The following is a 23,651-nucleotide window of genomic DNA, read 5'->3' as shown; positions in this document are numbered from 1 at the left end:
GTGAGGCAAAGATTTGCATTTTGTTGGTTCTACATGTTCTACAATAGCTTAAAAAGTCCAAAATTTACCTCCCCTCCCAATTTTTACTTTTTCTCATTTTCCTATTCCCAACCTCTCTTCTCTATCCTTGTTGGAGTCATTTGCTTAACTATCTCTAATGCCACTGGAAAAGATCTATACTTGATACTAAGAAAGCTCCGAAACGCTCTTGTTCTGGATAGATGTTACTTTCCTCCATCTTTGCATCAACTACAGGTACAGACCCTATCCAGAGATTCATCTCCTAACTCGTCTTTCCCAGTCACTAAGACGTAATACACATTAGAGACTTAAGCTATTTTTCCTGATCTCTCATCCCTCTTTAATTTCTTGTCTTCCTTTTACATTGGTCTTTTTCTCTGCCTTAGTACGTACCATGTTACCACTCTGTATCAGTGGGCAAAGTCTCTGCTTCCCCTGGCAAGCCCAAGCATCTTTTCAAACTCACATGGATACTGTTGCCTATCAGAGATAAAGAGGCCCAAACAGACTAGTTGTAGAGAAGAAACTGCTCAGGGCCAAAGTAGCCTCTTTTTTTTATCTGTTTTCTCCATGCCTTCCCCTGGGTGCCTTCATCTTCCATTCACAGCAGCATGACCTCTGAAATGTGATAGGCATTGGAGGCCCGGGGATGTTTAACTGGGCGCAGTGTAACCCCCTTTGTGAGCCAAAGCCCCGCCTTCTCTCTCTTTCTCTGTTCACTTCAAAGGGAGCCAGGTGGGCAGCAACATCTCCTAGGGGATGAGCAGATGGTACGTGGGTGGCCTGACTAACAATGGGTAAGGAATACCTCACCCAGGTTGGTTGGGAGCTCAACTACTGTGAAGCACCTCTGATCCTCTCCAATTTTCCCAACTTCAGTGTGAGTCTTCCCAGTAGGCAGGGTTTTCAATAAATGACACCCCCTTTCTGTACATTTTGGCATGAGCCAAAATTACCAAGCAGAATGAGGAAAGACAAAAGTCAAATGCCTCCTTCAGGCTGTAAAACATCTCTGATTACATATGCAGCCCTCTTTTCATACCTTTTTCTCCCTCTTCTGATTATATGGAAACTGAACTCCCTTCCCCACCCCACACCAAGGAAAAATAATGAACAAAGTTGATAGATGGAGGGACTAGGAGTGAGGACAAATTTCTAAATGTGGGAAAACATGTCTCTAGACTTTCAGGGGTCCTCAAACTTTTTAAATAGGGGGCCAGTTCACTGTCCCTCAGACTGTTGGAGGGCCGGACTATAGTAAAAAGAAAAACTTTGTTTTGTGGGCCTTTAAATAAAGAAACTTCATAGTCTTGGGTGAGGGGAATAAACATCCTCAGCTGCCACATCTGGCCCGTGGGCCGTAGTTTGAGGACCCCTGAGAGCCACAAGTTATATAGTGGAAAGACCAGATATCCAGCTCTCCCTTCAATATGGCAATGTTATCTGAGAAGTTACAAGATTTTCTACTGCCTGCCCTGTTCCTCCTCAAGCAAAGTGATGTACAAACCAATTTTTAATGAGGAATAGGTCAGTACAAAATCAAACAATTTATCAACACACATGTATCAAACACCTTCTGTGTGTCACTGTGCGTGGTGCTGGGAATAGAAAAACAAAAATGAAATGGAACCCGCTCTCAAGTTTACATTCTGTCCTTGGTGAGAGGGACGTTTGTATAGTATCTGTATTATATACACTATATTGTATGGTTATAGTATGCCATGTATGGTGTATTGTATGGATATAGTATGCTGTGTATGGTGCTGTATGGTTATAGAATGTCTTTTTGGTATGTTGTGTGATTAAAGTATATATCTATATAGTATATCTGACATTTGAATAGTCCTTCTAAACCATTATTTTACTAGACCCTCATGAAAGATCTCCTAAGTAGGTAGTATGGCTATTAGCATAGTATTTTATAGGCAAGGAAAGGGGATACAGAGAAATTAGTTAGATCATCCAAATTCATTTAGTTGCTAAGTACCAGAGCTGGGATTTGAACTCACATCTGTCTGTATCCAAATCCATTGCTGCTTCCATTACATCACAACTACCATGATAAACTAGGGAAGTCTTCACATTTGCCTCACCATTTACCATGAAAGAAGGGTTATTTTCATTGCAAGAGCTTATATTTAGAAGACTTTATGACAACCTTAAAAGGAGGAGGAGGAAGAGGAGAGGAGAGGAAAAAGGAGGAGGAGAGAAGCAGGAAATGAAGGAGGAGAAAGGATGAGAAGAAAGGAATAGAAGGAAGGGGAGGAGGAAGAACAGAAGGAGAGAAACAGGAAGAGAAGGAGAAAGGAGAAAAAATGAGAAGAAAGGAGGAGGAGGAGGAAAAGGAAGAGGAGGAAATAAATTCATGTGATAACAGCACTTGAAAGTTTCATAAAACACTTTCCTCACAAAAATAGCATGGAGTAGGCAATAAAAGTATTATTATTCTCATTTTACAGAGGAAACTGAGGTACAGAGCAATTAAATGGTTTCCTCATGATCTCATAGTTCCCAAGTATCAAGAACCAGAAGTCAAACTCAGCTCTACAGACTCTCAAGCCAAGGCTATGTCCTTTATGTTTCTCACATTAATTTTATGTCAAAGTTCTATAATGCTTCAATATTTCAATAAATATTTTTTTTATACCAGAAATTTTTACTTTTCTGTGTGTGTGTCCTGGACCCCTTTGGCAGGCTAGTGGAAGCCTATGAATCCTCTTCCCAGAAAATGTTTTTAAATGCATAAAATAAAATACAGAGGATTACAAGGAAACCAGTTATACCGAAATACAATTATGAGAATATATATATTTTAAAAATTTACCGATCCCAGGTTAGAAACCTTGACTTTATAATAACCCTGTTGCTACATAGACAATAAAAGTACTATTAGTTCTAATTTGTAGATAAGAATCCAAGAGGTTCATATAAAGCAAATAATTTGTTTTTAGTCATATGTTGAGTAAATGTCTGAGCTGAAATTTGAACCATGGACTTTTAAAGTCATCGAATCTAGATTTAGATCCCAATGCTGTTACTTACTGTGTGAATATAGGCAAATAAATTCCACTTGTTTGGGTCTCAGTTTTTTCTCTATCAAATGGAGTTGGGGGGGTGATGAACTAGATGATCTCTAAGGTTCCTTCCAGCTCTAAGTTTTTTCTTTTTAATTTCATCTTTCAAAAAATACAATTATATTGATATATATTTCTTCTACAACACCTTCATTTACCCCAGCTCTACAAAGAAGAGAGGGAGGTTCAGTTGTAAAGCTATCATTCTATGATATAGATTTCAGTTCCAAGGCCTTTTCTACCACATCACATGTGTTCTTCTGAGGAGTAAATTCAGAATCTAGGCGTAACTGTGGATAAGTAACTAAGTTTAAGAAAATACAGGTCAAGAATATTCTAAAATTATACATTTTCAGCATGGTAACTAAAGAAGCTGTTGAGACTTCAAAATCTTCAGCTGAGCTATAACACAGACAAATCAACATAACAAACATAACCCTGTTTCTAGGGTATAATTCTCACTTATCCTTTTTGTTATTTCTCCAGGAATGAGAATTGTAAAGAGAATACACCCACCAAAGAGCATAAAGACTTTTCCTAAGTCTCCCTTAAAAACAGTCCTTCTCAAAATTTTAGCTTGGGTAAAAAAAAACCCTACCAAAGTCTTTCATTTAAAATTAAAAAAAAAAATTATTGACATCTTTTGTTTTCATATCACCTTCATTTGAGAATGTATCAATCTGAGAAAAATTTGGAATATAAGCTTTTGCAAAGATGAATGTTGAAAACTATCTTTATATATATTTGAAAAAACAAAATGCTATTAAAAGAAATAAATTAATTTTAAAAAGGAGACTATATCCCTCTTACTTTTCTTACCAAGCAAAACATTTCTTCTTGTGCTAATAATTTTTTAAAAAATTAGTATTTGGGGCAAGTAGGTGGCACAATGGATAGAGCACCAGCCCTGAAGTCAGGAGGACCTGAGTTCAAATGTGACCTCAGACACTTAACACTTCTTGGCTGTGTGACCCTGGGCAAGTCACTTAACCCCAATTGTCTCAGCAAAAACAAAACAAAACCAAAAAACCCAAATAAAAAACTAGCATTCATTTAAGATTTTTCAAAACACTTTGCTAATATCTCATTTTATCGTCACAACAACCTGAGAAGTAGGTGGCATTTTTATAATCCACAAATGAGGAAACTGAGGTAGACAAAAATTATGTGACTTGCCTAAGATGACACAGTTAATAAATAATTGAGGCTGGATTTGAACTTAGGTCTTCCTGATTTTTAGGGGCAACCACGTGGTACAATGGATAAAATACTAGGGCTGGAGTCAGGAATATCTGAGTTCATATCTGACCTCAGATGTGGAATAGCTGTGTAATCCTGGGCAAGTCATTTAACCCACATCTGCCTCTGTTCCTCCTCTATAAAATGGGGATACAAAGGAAAAGGAAATGGTCAACTACTCCAGTATCCTTCTTAAAGAAAACTCCAAATGGAATCATAAAATGTCAGAGACTACTGAACAACAATTACAACTCCCTGGCTTTAGGTCCAGTACTCTATCCAATGTGTTGCTTAAAGAGAGAGAGATAAAATCCATTATTTACCAAATCTGATAATATATAAAATGTTCCTATTCTATAGTTTCTTGCTTTTGAAAAAAAGGGAAAGGAATAAATTTTCTTGTTTCATAATCAAGCTTGACTATCACTATCACATAGCATTCTGGTTTTATTGTTGTTTTTTCTATTTAAATCATTATGGTCATTGTATATATATTATTTTCTTGACTTTGCTTGCATCACCTTGTATCAATTCACATCATTCTTCCCATGCTTCTCTCTATTTATTATATTCTTTACTTCTCACTGTACCATAATAGTCTATTTCTCTTGTGTTACAATTTGTTTAGCCATTCTCTAATCAATGAGTATTTACTTTTTTTTTTTTTTCTGTTACCACAAGAAAAGCTACTGTAAATGTTATGCTTTGACTTCCTTTCAATATATGCTTAACTGTGCAATCTTTGGATCAAAAAGTAAGGACATTTTATAGTCACTTTCCTAATATACTTTAAAGTTATTTTAAAGATTTTATTTTTCCCAATTACATGTAAAAACAATTTCAATATTTGTTATTTTTATAATTTTGAATTCTGAATTCTTTCCCATCTTCTTTTCCCTCTCTCCTCATTGAGAAGGCAATCAATTTAATAAAAGCTATATATATATGTAATCATACAAATCATATTTCTTCCCCCCCCTTTTTTTTTTTTTTGCTGAGGCAATTGGGGTTAAGTGACGTGCCTAGGGTCACACAGCTAGGAAGTGTTAAATGTCTGAGACCAAATTTGAACTCGGGTCCTCCTGATTTCAGGGCTGGTGCTCTATCCACTGTGCCATCCAGCTGCCCCCAAATCATATTTCTATATAAGTCTTGTTGTGAAAGAAAACAAACAAAAAAAGAAAAAAGTAAAAGAAAGCAACAACTTTATGCTTTGGTTTTCATTCAGATTTCATCAATTCTTTCTTTGAAGGTAAATAACATTTTTCATCACAAGTCCTTTTGAACTGTCTTGTATCTTTGTATTGCTGAGAATAGCTAAGCTATTCACAATTCTTCATTGAACAGTAATGCCATTACTGTGTACAATATTGGGTTTTCTTCATTTTGAACTAGTTTATGTAGATCTTTCTAAGTTTTTATGAAAGAAATCTGCTTATCATTTCTTATATAGCACAATAGTATTCCATCACAATCACATAACACAATTTGTTAAGTCATTTTCTAACTGATGGGTTGCTCCTCAATTTTTAATTCTTCACCATAAAAAAGAGCTGCTACAAATATTTTTGTACATATATATATATTTAGATCTCTTTGGATCTCTTTTTAGATCTCTACAGAACTAGTAGTGTTATTGCTTGGTCAAAGGTTATGCAACATTTTATAGCCTTTTGGGCTATAAAAATTGTTCCAAATTATTCTCCAAAATATTTGGATCCATTTACAATTCCACCAACAATGCATTAATATCTTTACATATCCCCTCCATTATCTGTCATTTTCCTTTTTTGTTATATTAGTCAGCATGCTAGGTATGAAGAAGTACCTCAGAGTTTTTTTAAATCCCCTAGCATACTTTTAAATTGCTTTCTAGAATGATTTCACAGCTCAACCAATAATGTATTGAAGACCACTATCTTTTTATGCTGAGACTATTTTGATGAAGATTGTACTGCATAATACAATTGTATTGCAGAAGGTTCCCCTCTTTTAAATGTTTCCATAAATATTTTTTCATTCAATTAGACAGATATGCGATAAGGGAGGTGGGTGGGAAAGAGACAGAGTTAAGGAGTTTCTTCTTCCATATTTTCAGAAGGGGGATGGTACCTTAACACAAATTAAAGAGATTTCCCTTTCAGCACCTGCTGATTGGAGTGGCTCCAATCTGGTTTTGGTGTATATCTGCTGTCACTGAAACTCCTTGTTGGCGTGCCTGTGCAATTGATCTTACAGCAGTTGGGGATGGATCAGATCCCCAGTTTAGCAAGATACACTTTCCTTCTCCCAGGAGTTCTACTTCTATCTCTTGTCCTTCAGGTGCTGCTTTGATGGGTTTTTCTTACTTGCATGTTGAATGCAAATGTCAATACTTGTAAATCCTGCAGAAAATTTTCTATGGCTTGCTACGAGTGAAGCTTCCTTGGAAATTGCTCTCCTGGGTTCCTTCTCTTATTGGCAGGATGCTCTCACTCTGTCACTTTTTTCCTTCAGGTATACTCTTCCTTACACTTTTTCATATGCAGCAGGTTCCACCACGTGATGGTGCAGCTTGTCTTTAAAGGAACTGCCCCTGCACATAGATGCTTGGGGGTCAGTTTCATCAAGTAGCATCTCTTCTCCTCTTCTTGTCAAGGACCTGGTAAAAGAGCTCTGCTCCCTTGCAAGGAAATTGGAACTTTATTCCCCAGTGCTTTTTGCAGGTTCTGGTCTCCTTTCCCACACCCCATCCCCTTTTGTGCCATGTTTTTGATATTTCCATGTTGTGTTTTGTTTTAAAATGATGAAATGACAGCCTTGGAAATAAATGTGTTTAGTCTGTGAAATAGAAGTGTTATGAAGACAGAGAAGATGCGATGACAGTGTGAAGACCAAAGGAGCAGAGGCACTTTAAGAGAAAGATGTTTAAGTTTATGAACTTTATTTGGCATTTTCTAGCTATCCTGAGCTTCTACCTTATAGGTTAATGGAGACATGACCTCCCTTTCTAAAGAGAAAGGAAAGGTGTGGGGAGTATACTGGGGACTTGATCTTTTGTCACCTCAGTATCTGAGACATATGGGAGAAGCACCTCTGAGTATCTAATTATCTTCTGTAAACATAGAAGTCTGCCACATAAAACAAGCAGGATTAGAGTATGGCCAATAGTAATTATTTTTCTTTCATTATTTGCATGTATCTATTAAGTCAGATGAACTTGAGGGGGTTGAACTTTCCCTTCAGCACATACAAGAAAAAAAATTAAATCAACAGAGTGACTGTCTAGAATATATAATAGAAGGTATTGGAGAAAGGAAATTAAGAAGGTATTCTGTTTCCTTTGCATATTCCTTCATAGACCATTCTTAATTATTCAGGGGTTGATAACCTTCTCTGTAATTATTCATGCCTTTAATTTGTTGTTTTTTTTTTTTTCTCTGCCTCCTCCTGCATTCTACTTTGAGGCCATTTAATGACCACTAAGTAGTGGACAGGAAGAAATTCAAGCTAGACTGAGAAATAGTCTTGTGTGGGAGGAAGATAAAATGTCATATAAAAGTTCCTCAAATCAGTATATATCAATTAACCAAGCTTTTATCATTCTCTGTTAGCCTGATCTATAATCTTGATTTTTATTAGTGTAGGAAACTCCTATCAAGGAAACACCCTCTACTAATGTAGATTGGTACTTGCTCTACAACTTATAGTTTTGGAGACTTGTCTCCAAGATAATAATAATAATAATAGTGTAAAATTAGTCCAGGACTGATATTTATCACATGCCCCAAATGCATCTTTTAAAACTGAGTTCATGTGTATCATGATTGAATTTCACTTGTGGCTGTGGCTTGAGTCTTTTTTAGTCCTGAAGATAAAGGGGATAACATAAGCCAAAAAGATCAAGGTTCTAGATTTTGCAATTTCCATAGGAATCCATCAAAGTACAGACGTTGTTTCCAATATTTCTTGCACATTGAAAAACAACCCAATTCTTGATGTTCTTCCCTTCCCCTTGGCTTCCATTCAGCTCTGGCCCCCATCCAACAAGTCTGAGCCTCCCACCATAAAAAGCAGAAGGCAAATGAGAAAGGGAAGCAGTTCAAAGTCTTTCTTTATGGCTGGCAGAATTCTGCACTATAATTATGTTAAATGAACTAGTTATAACTTCTCTCTTATTGACATTGGATTATTATGGGATTGTACACATAGGCTTTCAGAATTTAGCCACCAAACTTAAGGATTTTTGGACATTCCTTGCCATTTGTCCTGCCCCCTCTACCCTGTTTTCCACTGGCCTCCCCGCCCCCTTCCAGTCACATAAAACAAAACTAATAAACAAATATGCAAAAAAAATTCAGGAAGGAAGATGAGGTCAGCCCTTAGCCAATGTTCCTAGTCCACACAGAGTGGCTTATTGAAATGGTCTCTTCCAGAAATACAATTTGTCCAATTTAGTGTTCTCACTTGAATGCCTCTTATTGCTTACAAAGTAACTGCCACCTAAATGATGAAAAAGATGAAAGGACAAGGGTAGATTTCTATGACCACAAGGTCATTATAAGAATCCAAATAGTATTCTGGGAGTAAGCAACAGAAGGCAGTGATGTGGCTTTGGCCCCATCAGCTGTTTCTAAGTTAGCACATGTCCTATTTTCTTCTTAACTGGTCTTGCCTCAAACAGTTTTCTATGAATAAACCCTTGTCAGTGACTCTGAAGAAAGCTGACAAGATTTACTAAATATTAAAGGCATCATTTTCTATAGTATTTGCATTGGGGAGTAGGAGAGGAAGTCAAGTTATTTGCTCGAATTTTATATCAGGTTTTTAGTGCATAAAATTTTCTTTCAGAGGATGTGGTTTAACCTGTAGAGAATATGAATCCATATAATAATAAAAACAAAGATAGAATTACACTATTTATGCATCGACAGTCTGCCAGTAGTTGTACAACTTTGTTGTACAATCTTTATTGTTCAAATAAGTTTATAGATATCCATGGATTGATCAAAATTTTCATTTATCAGAAAAATCTTTTCTGGCTCTTAAAAATATTTTTTATCTGCTGTTTTTTTTTTTTTTTTTTTTTTTTTTTTTTTTTACTTTTTAGTTCAGGGTCTTTAACCTTTTTTTTTTTTTAATGTCTTATTTCTCTGTTTGGTTAAAAACTTTCTCAGAATAGTGTTTTTATGAAGAAAATGTAAAATTTCAATGAGAGTTAATTGAAACTAAAGGTATACATTTTTTTCCATCCAAGTTCACAAACTCCAAGTTAAGAAACCTTATTGTAGGGGCAGCTGGCTGGAGCAATGGATAAAGCACCCACCCTGAAGTCAGGAGGACCTGAGTTCAAATCTAGCCTCAGACACTTAACACTCCCTAGCTGTGTGATCCTGGGCAAGTCACTTTGATGAGGGGAACCCCAAAACTCTCTCTAAAATTCCTTGAAGGAGAGAATCTCCTTGGATCTTGCCTTGGTAAAAGACCCCGCCCAAGGGAAACAGGACAAACAGCTTCATTCTGTTATCCTGAGAGGAGCACCACTCCCATTGATCACACTCACTACTGATTAAGTTTCCCATTGAATTAAAGAGCAAACCTATAGACACTCATTCAATTCTATTCAAATTCCAGCTCAAGCTGAAACCCAGCCCCCATCAAGAGTAAACCCCAAGGCTTCTATTTTAAAAAGAGCCAATTTTAAGTTCAGTCCTTGCAGAGGACCTAATATGCCATTCCTGGCATAGCAGTAACCTTAGCCCACTGAAATGATATTCTCTTTCAGCATTACCCTCTCTTTATTCTCATCTATTTCCCTAACAAGACTTTATACCTCTCTTTCAGGATTTCTCTGCTAGAAACTCTCTATTTCTCTGCCAGGACTCTTCCATTAGAAATTTTACTTCTCTGTTAGACTTTGCCACTAAGGAATTTATTTAGTCTTTTTATTCGTGCATAGCAAAGGCTGACTTCCCAATACCAATAATAAACTTTTTTATCAGTCTGGCTTTTTGGGTTCATAAATTCCTTTACGAAGGACCTCTGTGCCATCAGAATTGGGATTCCCACAACTCCCTACCTTGCACCGAATCCAAAGGGGATTTAGGGGAGCCAAACTTCTTCATTTGGTTCCTTGAACCCTGAACCTGCCACTAACCTCATCATTTAACTCCCTGATCACCAGGAACCCTAATCTCATCAATTTAACCCAATTGCCTTAGCAAAAAAAAAAAAAAAAAAAAAAAAAAAAAATCCCTACTACAGTTTTTCTTAGCATTCATTTCTAGTGCTCTACTTATACAATAATAGTTAACATTTATATAGCACTTACTGTTAGCTATATAGCAGCTTACTGTATGCTAAGCATGTTACAATTTTTATCTCATTTGATCCTCACAACAACTCTGAGAGGTCCATCCTATTATTATCTTCTTTTTATAGATAGAAACTGAGGTTAAATACAGGGTCAAATAACCAATAAAAGCCTGAGGCCAGACTGGAATTAAGATTTTACTGAATCCAGTCAGAGATTCTATCCACCATACTAATTAGCTGCATATATCCTAAAAACTTCAAAAACAAATATAAATTTCCAAGAAAATACTTGGAATTATAGCAATAGCACTAACACTCTAAAGTTAGTGTTAAAAGAAATCTTAGATGTGTCCTAAACTTACTACATTATTTTATAGTTGAGAAAATGGCAGAGCTAATAGGTTTCTTGATTCCCAGTTCAATGTTCTTTCCTCTCTACCTTGCTTCAATTGGGTTTAAGTGACTCACACAGCTAGAAGGGTTAAGTGTCTAAGGCCAGAACTCAGGTCCTCTTTGGTGCTCTATCCCTTGTGCCATCCCACCCAATTGGAAAAAGGTTCCTTGACCTATATCTTGTCCCTGGAACTTCATGACTCTGGAGCAGAGAGAGAAACTGGTGACTGCATAGTCCTGCTTCATTTAAATCTAATTCACCTGCAAGTCAAGACATTATTACCTTCTGTTATCACTAGTCTTTGAGAATGAGGAAGGAAGAACAAACAACATCAAAAAAAAGCTTCCAACCACAATGAATCCACCAGGACCGATATATCTTTTAGAAAAAGCACCCTGATATACGTTTGGAATATGCAAATTGTTACTGAAAGTTTCATGTAAGATGTTTCAGTAGCAAGGAGGAAGTCAAGATTTTGAATTTAGCCTGAAGGCAATTGCATCTCCTTTGCCTTCCCTTTCACCCTCCCCATGGCTTTATTTCCTGTAACATTATATTTGTCATGCCCAGGCCAATGACTGTGTCTATATAAAATGTGAGTAAAGTAGGTGGAAATAAAAGAATCATTAGGTCCAAAATCCTAAGTACTCAGATATACAAGGATGTGTAAATAACTTGGTCCAGGATAGTAAATTAGCAATTAAGGGGAAAATGATCTAATCCAGGTTTTAATTTCCCTGTTCTCTATGGACCACACTAATTTCCTATAATCCTAAAGCCATTTCTGTGCTTCTATTTACTCAGTGAATAATCAGTAAATACTTCTAAAATGATGATGTAATTAATAACAATGATGATGGTGATATGATGATTGATAAAATGATCTCTAGACTGGGTTTTAAGTTACTCATCTCAGAGCAGGATCACTCCCTCCTCAGATCTCACATATCACTTTTTAAATACTTGTTCAAATTTTTTTTTTTTTTTTTTTGGTACCAGATCGGTGTTTCACTGGCAGAAGAAACTCCCAGTGGGGAAGTTCTCCTTACCAGTGTAGGTCTAATCCTTTTCTGTAACTTATAGTTTTAGAGAGTTGTCTGGGACATTAAGAAATCAAATGGTTTGCCTGTAGTCGCAAAGTAGGTTTGTGTCAAACATAGGATTTGAGTTAAGGACATCTTGATTCCAAGGCTAATTGGCCATACCACAATTTATGTGAAATGTATTTACAATTAAATATTCTTACATATTATGGTTATGTGTGTATTTATCTTGCCTTTCTATTAGATTATAAGTTCATAAAGGCAGGAACTGTGTTTTAGCAAAACTACATTCCTTCTTTCCCCTTCCCTTTCCTCTCCTCTTTTCTGTTTAATAAACATTGAATTTGTATTTGAATGAATGCTAGATGATAGCAAATGAAACAAGGTTGTATACTCAGGCAGGTGTGGCCCTCATGAAGATTAGGTATATAAGAAATAATTTAGTCAATTAATTCAACAAGTGCTTACTGAATACTCAAATGTTGCTCATCTAAAATTTTGTTGATCCTCATATTGTATGATATATCATTGTGGATTGATCTCAATCTTTGTAATTCTTCTCTCCTTCTAAATTTTCCCTCCTTTTCCCCTTCTCTCCTTAAGGTCTAGTATCTTTGCACACATTTATGTAATTTCAGTAGTGGAAAGGGACCTGAGAAATCATTTAATCTCACCATTAACTGAAAAAGAATCTCTTGTGTAACATATCTGAATTGCAGTCATGCAACCTTCCACTGAAGTCCTTAAGTAAGGGCAAAGCAATAACTTCTGGAGACAATCCATTATACTTTGGGACAACTATAATGTTAGCAAGTTTTTCCTTAAACCAACCCCAAATGTGCCTCTTTGCAACTTTCACCAATTTTTCCTGAGACCAGAGTAGCTGTCTTCCCTATTTCACATGACAGCTCTTCAAATATTTGAAGACAGTCCTCATGTCCTCATGGTTTCTTTTCCAAGTTAAACATTGAGCACTCAAAACTATTTATTTACTTAACACTTAAAACTTGGATAGGTTTGCTAATTAATAGGAGGATCAGTGGTCTTGAAACTGAATTTGATTCCCTCATGCAACTCTGGATGCCAAAAAAGGGGCCTGTAAAAGCTTTGATTTTTTTGATTTGGATATAATGTTCTCGTGTTTGCATCTTGATGTGTGCCAGACCAAAGAGAATGTGCAACTCTGGAGTTTGGCTAACTTGCCTTCCATTGATTTGGGGGGAGGGTCTCAGATTTCCAAACAGCTCATTTTCCTAGTCCTTAGATCTGAATAATTTTGTAGTCTGGGTGAGGAAGCATTGATGCTGTTTGCACTTGTCCCTTTAAATGAAAGAAACTATCCAAACTAGGGAAGAATAAGAGACTTCCAAGTTTTGGGGTAAACAACCCCTCACCCCAATTCTTTTTTTCAATATCAAATGCCTAGAAACGTTGGTTTCTTAAGGATCAGCTCTGAATAGAACTTTCAAAGACATCCTGTCAAAGTGGGTGTTGGGAAATTGGGCTCCAGTGTCATTTGGGAAGGACTGAGTATCCAGAAATAGAACAGGGACATTGTAAATGAGCCGTGAAAAACAGGCCTAGGCCCAGGCCCAGATGTGCTTCTGCAAAGGTTTGGCAGAACACTGACAGACAGGGATGCTGCCCAAAAGAGCTGGTCCTTCTCCAATGGGTAAGGTTGACTTAACCCATGATTTTGACCACAGCCCCGCTGTGCTTTTGTTTTGATCTCTACCAAGCTCAGGTAAATCGGCAAAGGGTTAAATAGACTGTTCTTCTACCTAAGTGGTCATTGCTTTATAATGAACAGTTCCCTTTGAATTTTCTAACTCAATAAATTGTGACAATATGAGTCTTTCTTAATGATTGCCAGATTCTTCAGAACTATCCGTTTTCATCCCTTCCCTTTCCTATTACTTCCTATTTTTAACTTTTCTTATCATTTATTTTCTTTGCTTGGTTTTTCTCTTTCAATTGACCCCCGTTTCTAATCCCCCATCTTCATAATTTTCTTTTGTTCCACATATTTTTATTTTCTGACCTGGAAATCAAAAAAAGGAACCAAAAGAGCATATTCACTAACTGAAACTGTGAGAGAACAATCCTGAAAGAATAGCTTCTATGATTGTCAACAAGTGGGACCTTAGATGATAGCATGACTTCACTTGTTGCTTTCAAATTTTTTTATTTCTAGTCTTTTGTTGACATGAAAGATTTGAGGATGCCAAAGGAAGAGAAATAACAGGCTTCACACACACACACAAATATATATATATATATATATATATTATATCAGTGTAACAAAAGTGTGTTTGATGGGAATGGTTTAATTGCATTTTCTAAATGTTTGGTTCCAGTGATCATTCATTAGAAGTTCCTGGGACTCTATTTCCTGTGAGATTATGTACCTGTGGCTCTGATGAGTGAGTCACAAGGAGATAAAGGTAAGAATAGGATGGGAGGGGAATCTGGGAAACAGAAGAGAATCTGGTGTGTGAAGTGAGGGGCATATAAAAATGTAATTGTGATATTTAGGTATCTATGTGACATCCCATTTTCTTCCTGATGGCTCAGGGAGCAAGGTAAATGACTGCTGAGAGCAGAGATAAACCAGAGCAGAGCCTTCAAGTAAAGATGCTTACCCTGAAGCATCTAACCTCCTTGATCTCATTCTAGGGAGGGAAGGAAAAGAGAGGGAGAGAAAACGAGAAAGAAAATGTGGAGAAGGAAAAATATGAAAGGAGGAGAGAAAAAACATTCCAAAGAAACAGGTCAAAACTTGACTCAGATTCAGAAAGATGATTTGAATCCAGACTGCTTGATTCCAAATTGAACTTGTTAACCCCCCAAATGCCCCCAAACCCAATACATTTGAAATTATAATCAAATGGAAAACATATTACAGAGAAAAATCAGGAGGAAAAAATAAATTATGCTAGGCTGAAAATTTTTTTTTTGTATATAAGCTGTAGTGTCCTGAAGTCAGACATCAATGGGGTATCATAACATCAAAAAGGTAAGAAATCCTTCCCTGTGGTGTTACACCTTCTTGGGTATTTCCATTGTTTATTGTAAAGGACACATTTCTCAGTATTGTTGATTAGAGATTTTATCTGACCTCAATGTAAAATAAAAAAAAAAAATTAAAGAAATATCTTAGCAGTATTTGATTGGGATTTTGTGCCCTTGGGGAAAAAAGAATGAAAAAAGCTTACAATTATTTTCATAATAAATATAATAATGATGATAATAATCTGCATCTCTTTCTCCATTTATGGACCTAATGAGATTTCAGCTTTTTTTTTCACATCCAATATATCTCAAACCAAAGTTATGCTCTAAAATTACTTTGTATTTTTATATTTATTTTGCACATATTTATATGTATACATTTCATCTCTTTTAATAAAATGTAAATCCCTAAAGTGTGGAAATTGTTTCACTTATATCTTTATATCCCCTAGTATTTAGAACAGAGTTGCTATTGTTTATCCTTCGTTCTCAAAAAAGATCATGACATTAGGGAAATGATATTACAACATGCAAGTGAATTGGATTTAAGTGAGGGTCACCTGCCTCACTTTCCCCTCCTGAGCCATCTGGGTCCACTGACCAAACAGACATCAGAATGACTGGAAATGGCTCTGGATGCCTTTTTAAGCTAAGGTCCTTCATAGGTCTCAGTTTAACTGAGGCTGCACCCATTCAGTGATTAAAGTTAGATAGCAATTGAGGTAAAGGACCTAAAAGTACCTGGTATACAGTAGGTGCTTAATATATGCTACTAATTGATTCATGTTGCAGCTAGATGGCACAGTAAAGTTCTAGGCCTGGAGTCAGGAGTTCAAATCTGACCTCAGACACTTCCTAACTGTGTGATTCTGGGAAAGTCACTTAACCCTTTTCCTTCAATTGTTTTATCTGCAAAATGAGCTGAAGAAGAAAATAGCAAATCACTCCAGTGTCTTTGCCAAGAAAACTATTAATAAGGTCATTAAGAGTCAGACATAACTGAAACTACTGAACAATCACAAAAATCATAGTTGACATTTACAGCTGAAAAAGATTTCTGAGTTCATTTAGTGCCATCCCCACTTATTACAGATGACATTTTTAAGTTCAAGGAGTGCAGTAGAGAGAGTGACCAAGAGCTCACAGAGGGTAAATTGCAGACCTGGGTCAGGTCCTCTGACACTAAATCTAGTGCCCTGCAACCAATTCATCTTCCCCATCCCCTGAAACCAGTGTCAATTCCTAATTTCCCTATTTTTGTTACAGTTTCTATAGAATTCCATGTAATCCATTTTCTAAATCTTGGGATCACCACTGATACCTTCCTCATCTTTTCCAATTAGTTTCCAAGTTATATCAACTCTATCTCTTCCCACCCCTTTCCATGTCCACTTTTTTCTCATTGTAATTTAAGTAGTAATTGACCATTGTTCTAGGTTACTATAATATTTTTATAGTATTTTATTTTTCCAATTACATGCAAAACAACATTTTCCTTTGCAAAACCTTGTGTTTCAAATTTTTCTCCCTTTCCTCTCCCCTAGACAGTGAGCAATCCATTCTAGGTCAACACGTGCAATTCTTCTAAACATACTATTTCGCTGTGCAAGAAAAATCACATCAAAAGGGAAAAATACTATAATACTTTTTAAGGAGCTTCTAAGTTGAGAATAATTACACCAGTGGCATTAAGCTCAAACTGAGAGAGGGCCCCCTACACTGTACATAAGGATTCCTGTGAGCTGAATTTTTACCTAGTTTTAAAATATAATGTAATTTTTATTTATTTTATTAAACATTCCCCAATTACATTTTCATCTGGTTTGGGCGGTGGTGAGAAAGTGGTGAGAACAGGGCCACAGGTGGGATGCTTTATTCCTCTGCCCCAGAACACGAGTTGGATGGTATTCTAGTATTTAGCATGGGGTCTGGCACATAGTAGGCACTTAATAAATGCTTACTGTTGTCAATGTCACTCTCAGTTCAAAATATTTAAGTCCAATAATTAGTCAAAGCCCTTCATATTTTGGGTCCAATCTACTTCTTCCTCTCTTTAATTGTACTACAAAATTGTTGTTCCTAAACACAATCCATACTATCCCGGCTCTAAAACTCTGATCTTGTTGTTTTCCTTATCTGGAATGTCCTCTCCCCCAAGCCCTGACTACTGAAGTCATGGATTTATCCTTCAACACTTGGTTCAAACGCCAACTCTGTCATGAACCCTTCCTTCGACTAGAGATGGAATTTTTCCCTCTGACCCAAGGAGCAGTTTGCATTGCAGCTTTCACATTCATTTACTGATTTTTCTCTTATCTCAGTTCACTATTAATATAATGAGGAGGACAATTCTTAAACTACTGACCTCACAGGATTGTTATAGAGAAAGTACTTTATATACTTCAAAGCACTGTGTAAATAGGATCTATTATTACTGCTCTTATTTGTGCATATGTCCCTGTAAGTAAGATTAATGAGTGTCTTATTCACATTTATGTTTTTCCATTATTGTCAGTTTAAGACTTTCTTTATATCTGCTAATAATTACAATAGACAAATCACTGTTAATAATAATTGCTACCTTGCAAAGCACTTTATGTATACGAGGTAGTCAAAAAGTTTTAGTGCAATTTTGAAGCTTACAGCTACGCAAACTTTTCAGACATTATTATTTCACTTAGCAAATATTTCTTAAATTGAATGAGTTTATCATCTTTTATAAATAGATAAGTTTGGGGAGGAGATGGCACTGTAACACACATACCAGAGAGTTTATCACCATGGTTTATACTGAGAACTTAATGGGTTTTTGATGCTCTAGAAGTGTTGAGAATACTATGTAGAGGGCACATATGTGTGTGTGTATGTGTGTGTGTGTGTGTGTGTGTGTGTGTGTGTGTGTGTGTATAAATGCTTATTGCCCGATGCTGTAACTTCTAAGCCCCAAATCTATCTTCATTCCTTCTTCTTCCACTTATGCTCCATGACATTAAGAGTGCAAGTGAACTTGGACAGAATTTCTAGGGGTGAAGGACACCTGTAAATACTCTGAAATTCAATGCAGAGAGTATGAGGGACACTTCCTAGCATAAGATCAACTTTCATTTGTTTGACTGTTGGTTTTTCCTCCCATGATACTCACCCCCTACAACACTTACAACGACATCCCATGGATTATTTGTACTTCCCAACCATGGGTGGTAGTTATATGAGGAGGCCTCCAGTTAAATGATATGAGGAAATATCCATACATCAGTGGGAGGAGGGTGGGTACTCATAGCATCCCCTCACTCTTCTAGACCATCTTTTCCACCCCCCAATCAGCATCATGAGTATCTAGGACCACAGCAAAGCTCATGCCATGGAATGAATAGGAAGAGGTATGTCTAAAATGTCCAACATGCTTTCTTGGGAAAGGAATTCTGTCTTGGGTACAGGGGTGACATGAGACATAATCTTCTTGTTGCTGTCTTCACAGTGTTTTATTCTGGACTCCATGATGACTCCCTGGTTTTTAAATATTGCTACATACTTCTGACTAGACTTGTGGATTGGTTTTTTTCATGAATTCCTGTTTGACATCCTCTTTACTCTTGGTTAATGACTTGGACTGTAGCCTACCATATGAAGTTTTTTTTTTTTTTTAAATTTCAGGTCCTATTAATTGCTTCATACTCCCTTTCAGAACCAAGAGGGATGCCCAAAGGCAAATACCTTATTTGCTCCCAAAGAACTGGTATATAGTTACCTCTATATTGATGGAATGTCCTTCTCCTTTTCACTTCTCCAAATCTAATCTATCCTTTAAGGTACACTCCATGTCTCATGAAACTTTTTCTAACTAATTTAGCTTTCATACTCTACCTTATCTTTAATTATTTTATAAATTTAGTTTTGTCTCCCCAACCAGATCATAAACTATTAAAAATTAATTGTAAGCTTTTTAAAGGCAGGAACTTGGTCTTATGCTTTACTCTTTCCTCCTATAGCACCTGTTTATCACAGTGCTAGACATAAAAGATATGCAACCAAATATATACTTGATTATTAATTGGTGGAGTAATTTAATTTCATTATCTTGAATTTAGAAAAGATAAGATTTCCTTCCTCCCAATACTCCCTAGTATTAGAATGAAGCTGAGGCTTTGCCTATTTAGGTCCTAGTTTAGAAATAAGCCTTCCTCCATTACTCCTTTCCTTCATCCCTTCCTCCTTCACTCCCTTCCTCCTTCCTCCCTCTCTCTCTTCCCTCCTTCCCTCCTTCCTTCTTCCTTCCTTCCTTCCTTCCTCCCTCCCTTCTTTCCTTTCTTCCTTCTTTTTTTCCTTCCTTCCTTCTTCCTTCCTTCCTTCCTTCCTTCCTTCCTTCCTTCCTTCCTTCCTTCCTTCCTTCCTTCCTTCCTTCCTTCCTTCCTTGTCTTTCTCCTTTTTTAAAAAAATTTTTTTTGTTTCTTATCTACCTATCTACTTATTTAAGCTGACAGCTGTTTATCTTTTGACAGGGGAACAAAGTCTTTAAGCCTGAAAACTCAGCCTGCATACCTGCATGAACATGGTGGGTGACAAGCTCCTGCAGTGTTATTAGAACTCAAAGGAATTATTTGGCTAGAGCTACAAGTTTCTACATGATGCAGAACATCCCAATGGGAAGAGGTGCTTTGGGGTGGGAAGTGCTGCAAAGATGTGTTCATTAACAATCTGTACAACCTGAAAGTGAATCACAACTTTACAAAGAAATTATATTGCATTTTTTTCTTTTTGTCAATTGCTCTGATAATAATGTGTCTTGGAGATCAAATTGCATTTGTAACAATGTCAGGAAAAATTACATGTTCATAATTTATCAGTGCATTTTCTGGTTCACAGACAAAGTCTATAAAGTTGAATCTCTTTCTAGAGGGAAAAGAGAATAGAAATAAAACAAAAACAAAACAATCTATGAAGCTCAGAATCTATGGTCAAAAGTCCTTGGAAGAGCAAAGAAATTGCATTTCTTTCATCTACTTTCCTTGTAGTTTGTCAGAGTCTAAAATAACCCAGACAAGATAGAATGAATACAAAAAATAAGCAAGATATAATAAGCTTTGGTTTCTTTCCCATTGTGTGTAGGGGACTTGGCTCTAAGAAGTGCAAATAGAAACTAGGCTTTGGGAAGAAGCACTCACGTACCCCCAATACCCCTTCAAATCCCATGGAATCTGTTGCTCTATGTCATCTTGTATCCTATGCCACATTTTTCCCCTAGCTTTCTTTGTCCTTCCTGAGCTGTAGTTGTCACATGTGAATTTATGTGGAGATAGAGAGGCAAGGAGGAACCATCAAAAACTTCTTTCCCCTCTCCCACCATGACTTCCTCTTCTCCTTCATTCACTGAAGCAAGGGCATTCTATGTGTTGTTTTTCATTATATTTTTGATAAAAATAAAGTCCATCAGATCCTTATCTTTTTCTTTTGGAAATTTCTAGCCTAGTTCTACGTGGACATAGCTGCTCATCCATTGGGAACACTTTACTTTCTTGTAATAGTTTGGAATATACTTTCTATTTCTCTTAGAACATTTAGATGCTGGCCTTTATTTTATTTTAAGTAACCATGAACAAGTTACTTAATTTCTCTGAGCCTCAGTTTCCTCATCTGTAAAATGAGGGACTCGGGCTAAATGACCTTCAAGGTTCTTTTATAGCTCTAAATCCCATAGTTATCTGTATACTTGTCAATGCATAAATTTATGCATAGTGCCTTCTACATAATGATAATAATAATAATAACAATAATAATAGATAACATTTATATAATGCGTCATGGCACTAGACTATATTTTGCAATTTGTATCTCATTTGATCTTCACAACAACCTTGGGATGTAGGTGCTGTTAATATCCCTGTTTTACAGATGAGGAAGCTGGGGTACAGGTTTAGTGATTTGCCCACAGGTCATACCGTCAATAAATATTTGAGGCTGGTATTCCTGACTCCAGGTCTAGCATTCTATCCACTGTGGCACCTACCTGCCCTTTGCCTAAACACAGTAGCTACTTAATAAATGGTTAGTGAATTGGGTTAGCTTGTCTTAGCTTACTACTAAATTTCAAATTCCTTGAGTGCAGGGACTATTTTATTTGTCTCTGTATCCCCAAAGTGTCCACTTTAGTTCCTACAGTTTCCCAACATGAGTGCTCTAGACCAGTCAGCTCATTTTCCCTGACATTCCTGGAAGACACCATCCTCATTTCCAATCCCATGCCTTTATTCATGCCCTCCTCTCTCCTGTGATGGCCTTCTTCAGGAAGCTTCTTTCTACTGTTCAAGGTCTCATTATATCACTTCCTTGTGCAAAAACTTCAGCTTTCTTTAAGCTTAGTGTCAAAATCAAATTCCTCCGCCTGGCATTTCCACAGTCTGACACTAATCAAATTTATTTTACATAGCTACCCTAATCATACTATGTTCCAGGCAAACTAGTAGCCGTTGGTGATATTTTTCTGTTGTCTCCTGTCTCTATGTTTTCAAGGGCTAAAAAATGGAGATCTAGCTGAAAGGGATCACTCCCTCTATTTGTTAAATTATTTTGTGAAGATCCCCACATCCCCTTTCTACAATTTAGCCTTTATCATACTTACTTATATATATTTTCATTCAATTCAATGAACACTTATTAAATGCCTACCATATGGACAAAGACAAAAATGAAATAATTATTGTCTTCAAGGACCTTCTTTACATTCTATTTTATCTTTCTATTAGATTATTGACTCTTTGAGAGGAAAATTATAGAAATTTTTTCTTTATATACAAATACATGTACACCTAACAAGTACAATGCTTTTTGCATACAGCAGATACTGAATAAATGATTATTATGCTGTTGAATACTGATCTCTGTTTTCTTTGAAATCATAAATCATGAATTGCCTTTACCATGCAATCCAAAGTTTGATTATATTTTGTCTTGAACGCTTCTCTAGTAATTTTATGAATATGTTTTGTTTCCCCAGCTTCTCCATGACAGAGTTCACATCATTTTTATTCCCTATAGTACCTAGCACAGTGCCAGACACACAGTATTAGGTATTTTAGCGCAGCAGCCCTTTTAGGTTCATTTTCCAATTCACACTGAAATCACAGGTTAGGTCCCCAGAGGATTGCATGACTATGTCTCATCTCAAAATTGTAGAGATGACTCTAAACATGTGGAGATTCTAAGGCTGTTGCTCATGAGCCTCTATCAAGTGTGCTCCCCATTGAGTGTTAGCCAGACTTAGTTTTTAGAAAGGACACTTACTAATGTGGTAGTAAGAATAGTTGGTACAAAACTATATCCCTAGAATTCTGGGGATCACTCTCTAATCTATACACACATTATCGAGTGAGCTCAAACTTTGACTAGAGTAGTGACAAGGCACAAGATACATATAATTTTGTGCCAGACTTGACCCTAAAGTCAAACCCCAACTTTACTTGCTGAATAATTTTGGACAAGTCATCTCTCTGAACCTCAGTTTCATTGTTCATAAAATAGGGATCAGATTTGCATTATCTGCTTCAAAGGGTGATTGTGAGACTTATGAAAGTTTGAATAGGTAAAGTGCTTCATAATTACAATGGTTCTATAAATGAAATAGATCCTGTGGGCCTACTTCCACACCTCTCATTCAAATTGGCAGACATCCCCTTTTAGAGTCCCATCATGAGCAGCTGGGATTTTTTATTATTGTTGCACATAAGCCCCTTCCAGAATGTTTCCCAGTATCAATCAACCAGCAAACATGAATTAGCTTTTATGAAAGGGTATTGTTTAAGATAATGTGGTAAAAACAGATGGTCCAAAGAACAGCTTCCCAAAAGTCTGGGGCACATTCTCTTATAAATATAAGGGTCTTTAGGGAAAATGAACTTAAGCTTAGAGAGCACATGTGGCAAAAATCCTGGTTACTAGACATATTTCTCCATTGGTGTAGTCTCATGAAATTTCCTTTAGATGAAGTTCTTTGCTAGGTTTAGGTTTTGATTCTTGAAGCTGCCTTTTCATGTTATATCTACTTTGTCCTTGATGCATTTTTCTGTTTCTAATGAAGTTACTATTGACCACTGTTGTTGGATGATACTGCTATTGACTCTGGTGGATAAGCTACTCCTGCTGATGGGAAATTCAAATATTTTAACCTTTCACCAAGTCGGGAGTTCACAGGATCATCACCTGGTCAATAGTAGGGGACAGAAGTGAGAATTTAAGTTCCCTTCCTCCCCTCACCAAGGGTGGTTCCATAAATCATGACTTGCCTGGTTTGTTGCTAAAAGCTCTTGCTTTAATGCTTGATTTCAAATTGGCTTGCTATATATAGTATGTACAGGCCCAGATGTGTACTTGATTCTATTTACCAGTCTCATTATTTTTTGTGTGGCTTGTTATATGATTTTATCCAATTGATCAAAGTACTTCATTCCTCTCAAATTGATAAAGTACTTTGTTCAAACCTAATTTACATTTGTGATTGATTAATTCAATAAAAATGCCTAGGCCTTCTGTAAATTACATGGGAAAGGATTATTCTAAACCTTACCCCCTTACTCTTTTCCT

The 23,651-nt window shown here is 36.5% G+C and overlaps 1 protein-coding gene across 4 annotated transcripts in view; it reads right to left on the bottom strand.

Annotated features, from left to right (window-relative positions):
- The window catches only part of SH3RF2 (SH3 domain containing ring finger 2), a 145,256-nt gene that overhangs the window by 93,614 nt on the left and 27,991 nt on the right, over positions 1-23,651 (bottom strand). The window contains exon 1 of one of the 4 annotated variants that reach the window (XM_051978647.1): positions 415-656. The exons of the other annotated variants lie outside the window; for them this stretch is intronic. Coding sequence (XP_051834607.1) covers positions 415-417 — 3 coding nt within the window. The 5' untranslated portion in view covers positions 418-656. Of the gene's footprint in view, positions 1-414; positions 657-23,651 lie in introns of those variants that run through there. 4 annotated transcript variants of the gene reach the window in all.

Source organism: Antechinus flavipes, chromosome 2 (assembly GCF_016432865.1).
Source record: "Antechinus flavipes isolate AdamAnt ecotype Samford, QLD, Australia chromosome 2, AdamAnt_v2, whole genome shotgun sequence".
Taxonomy (NCBI): Eukaryota; Metazoa; Chordata; class Mammalia; order Dasyuromorphia; family Dasyuridae; genus Antechinus; species Antechinus flavipes.
The sequence above is the reverse complement of the archived record's forward strand: the minus strand, read 5'-3'. Positions and strand labels throughout refer to the sequence as shown.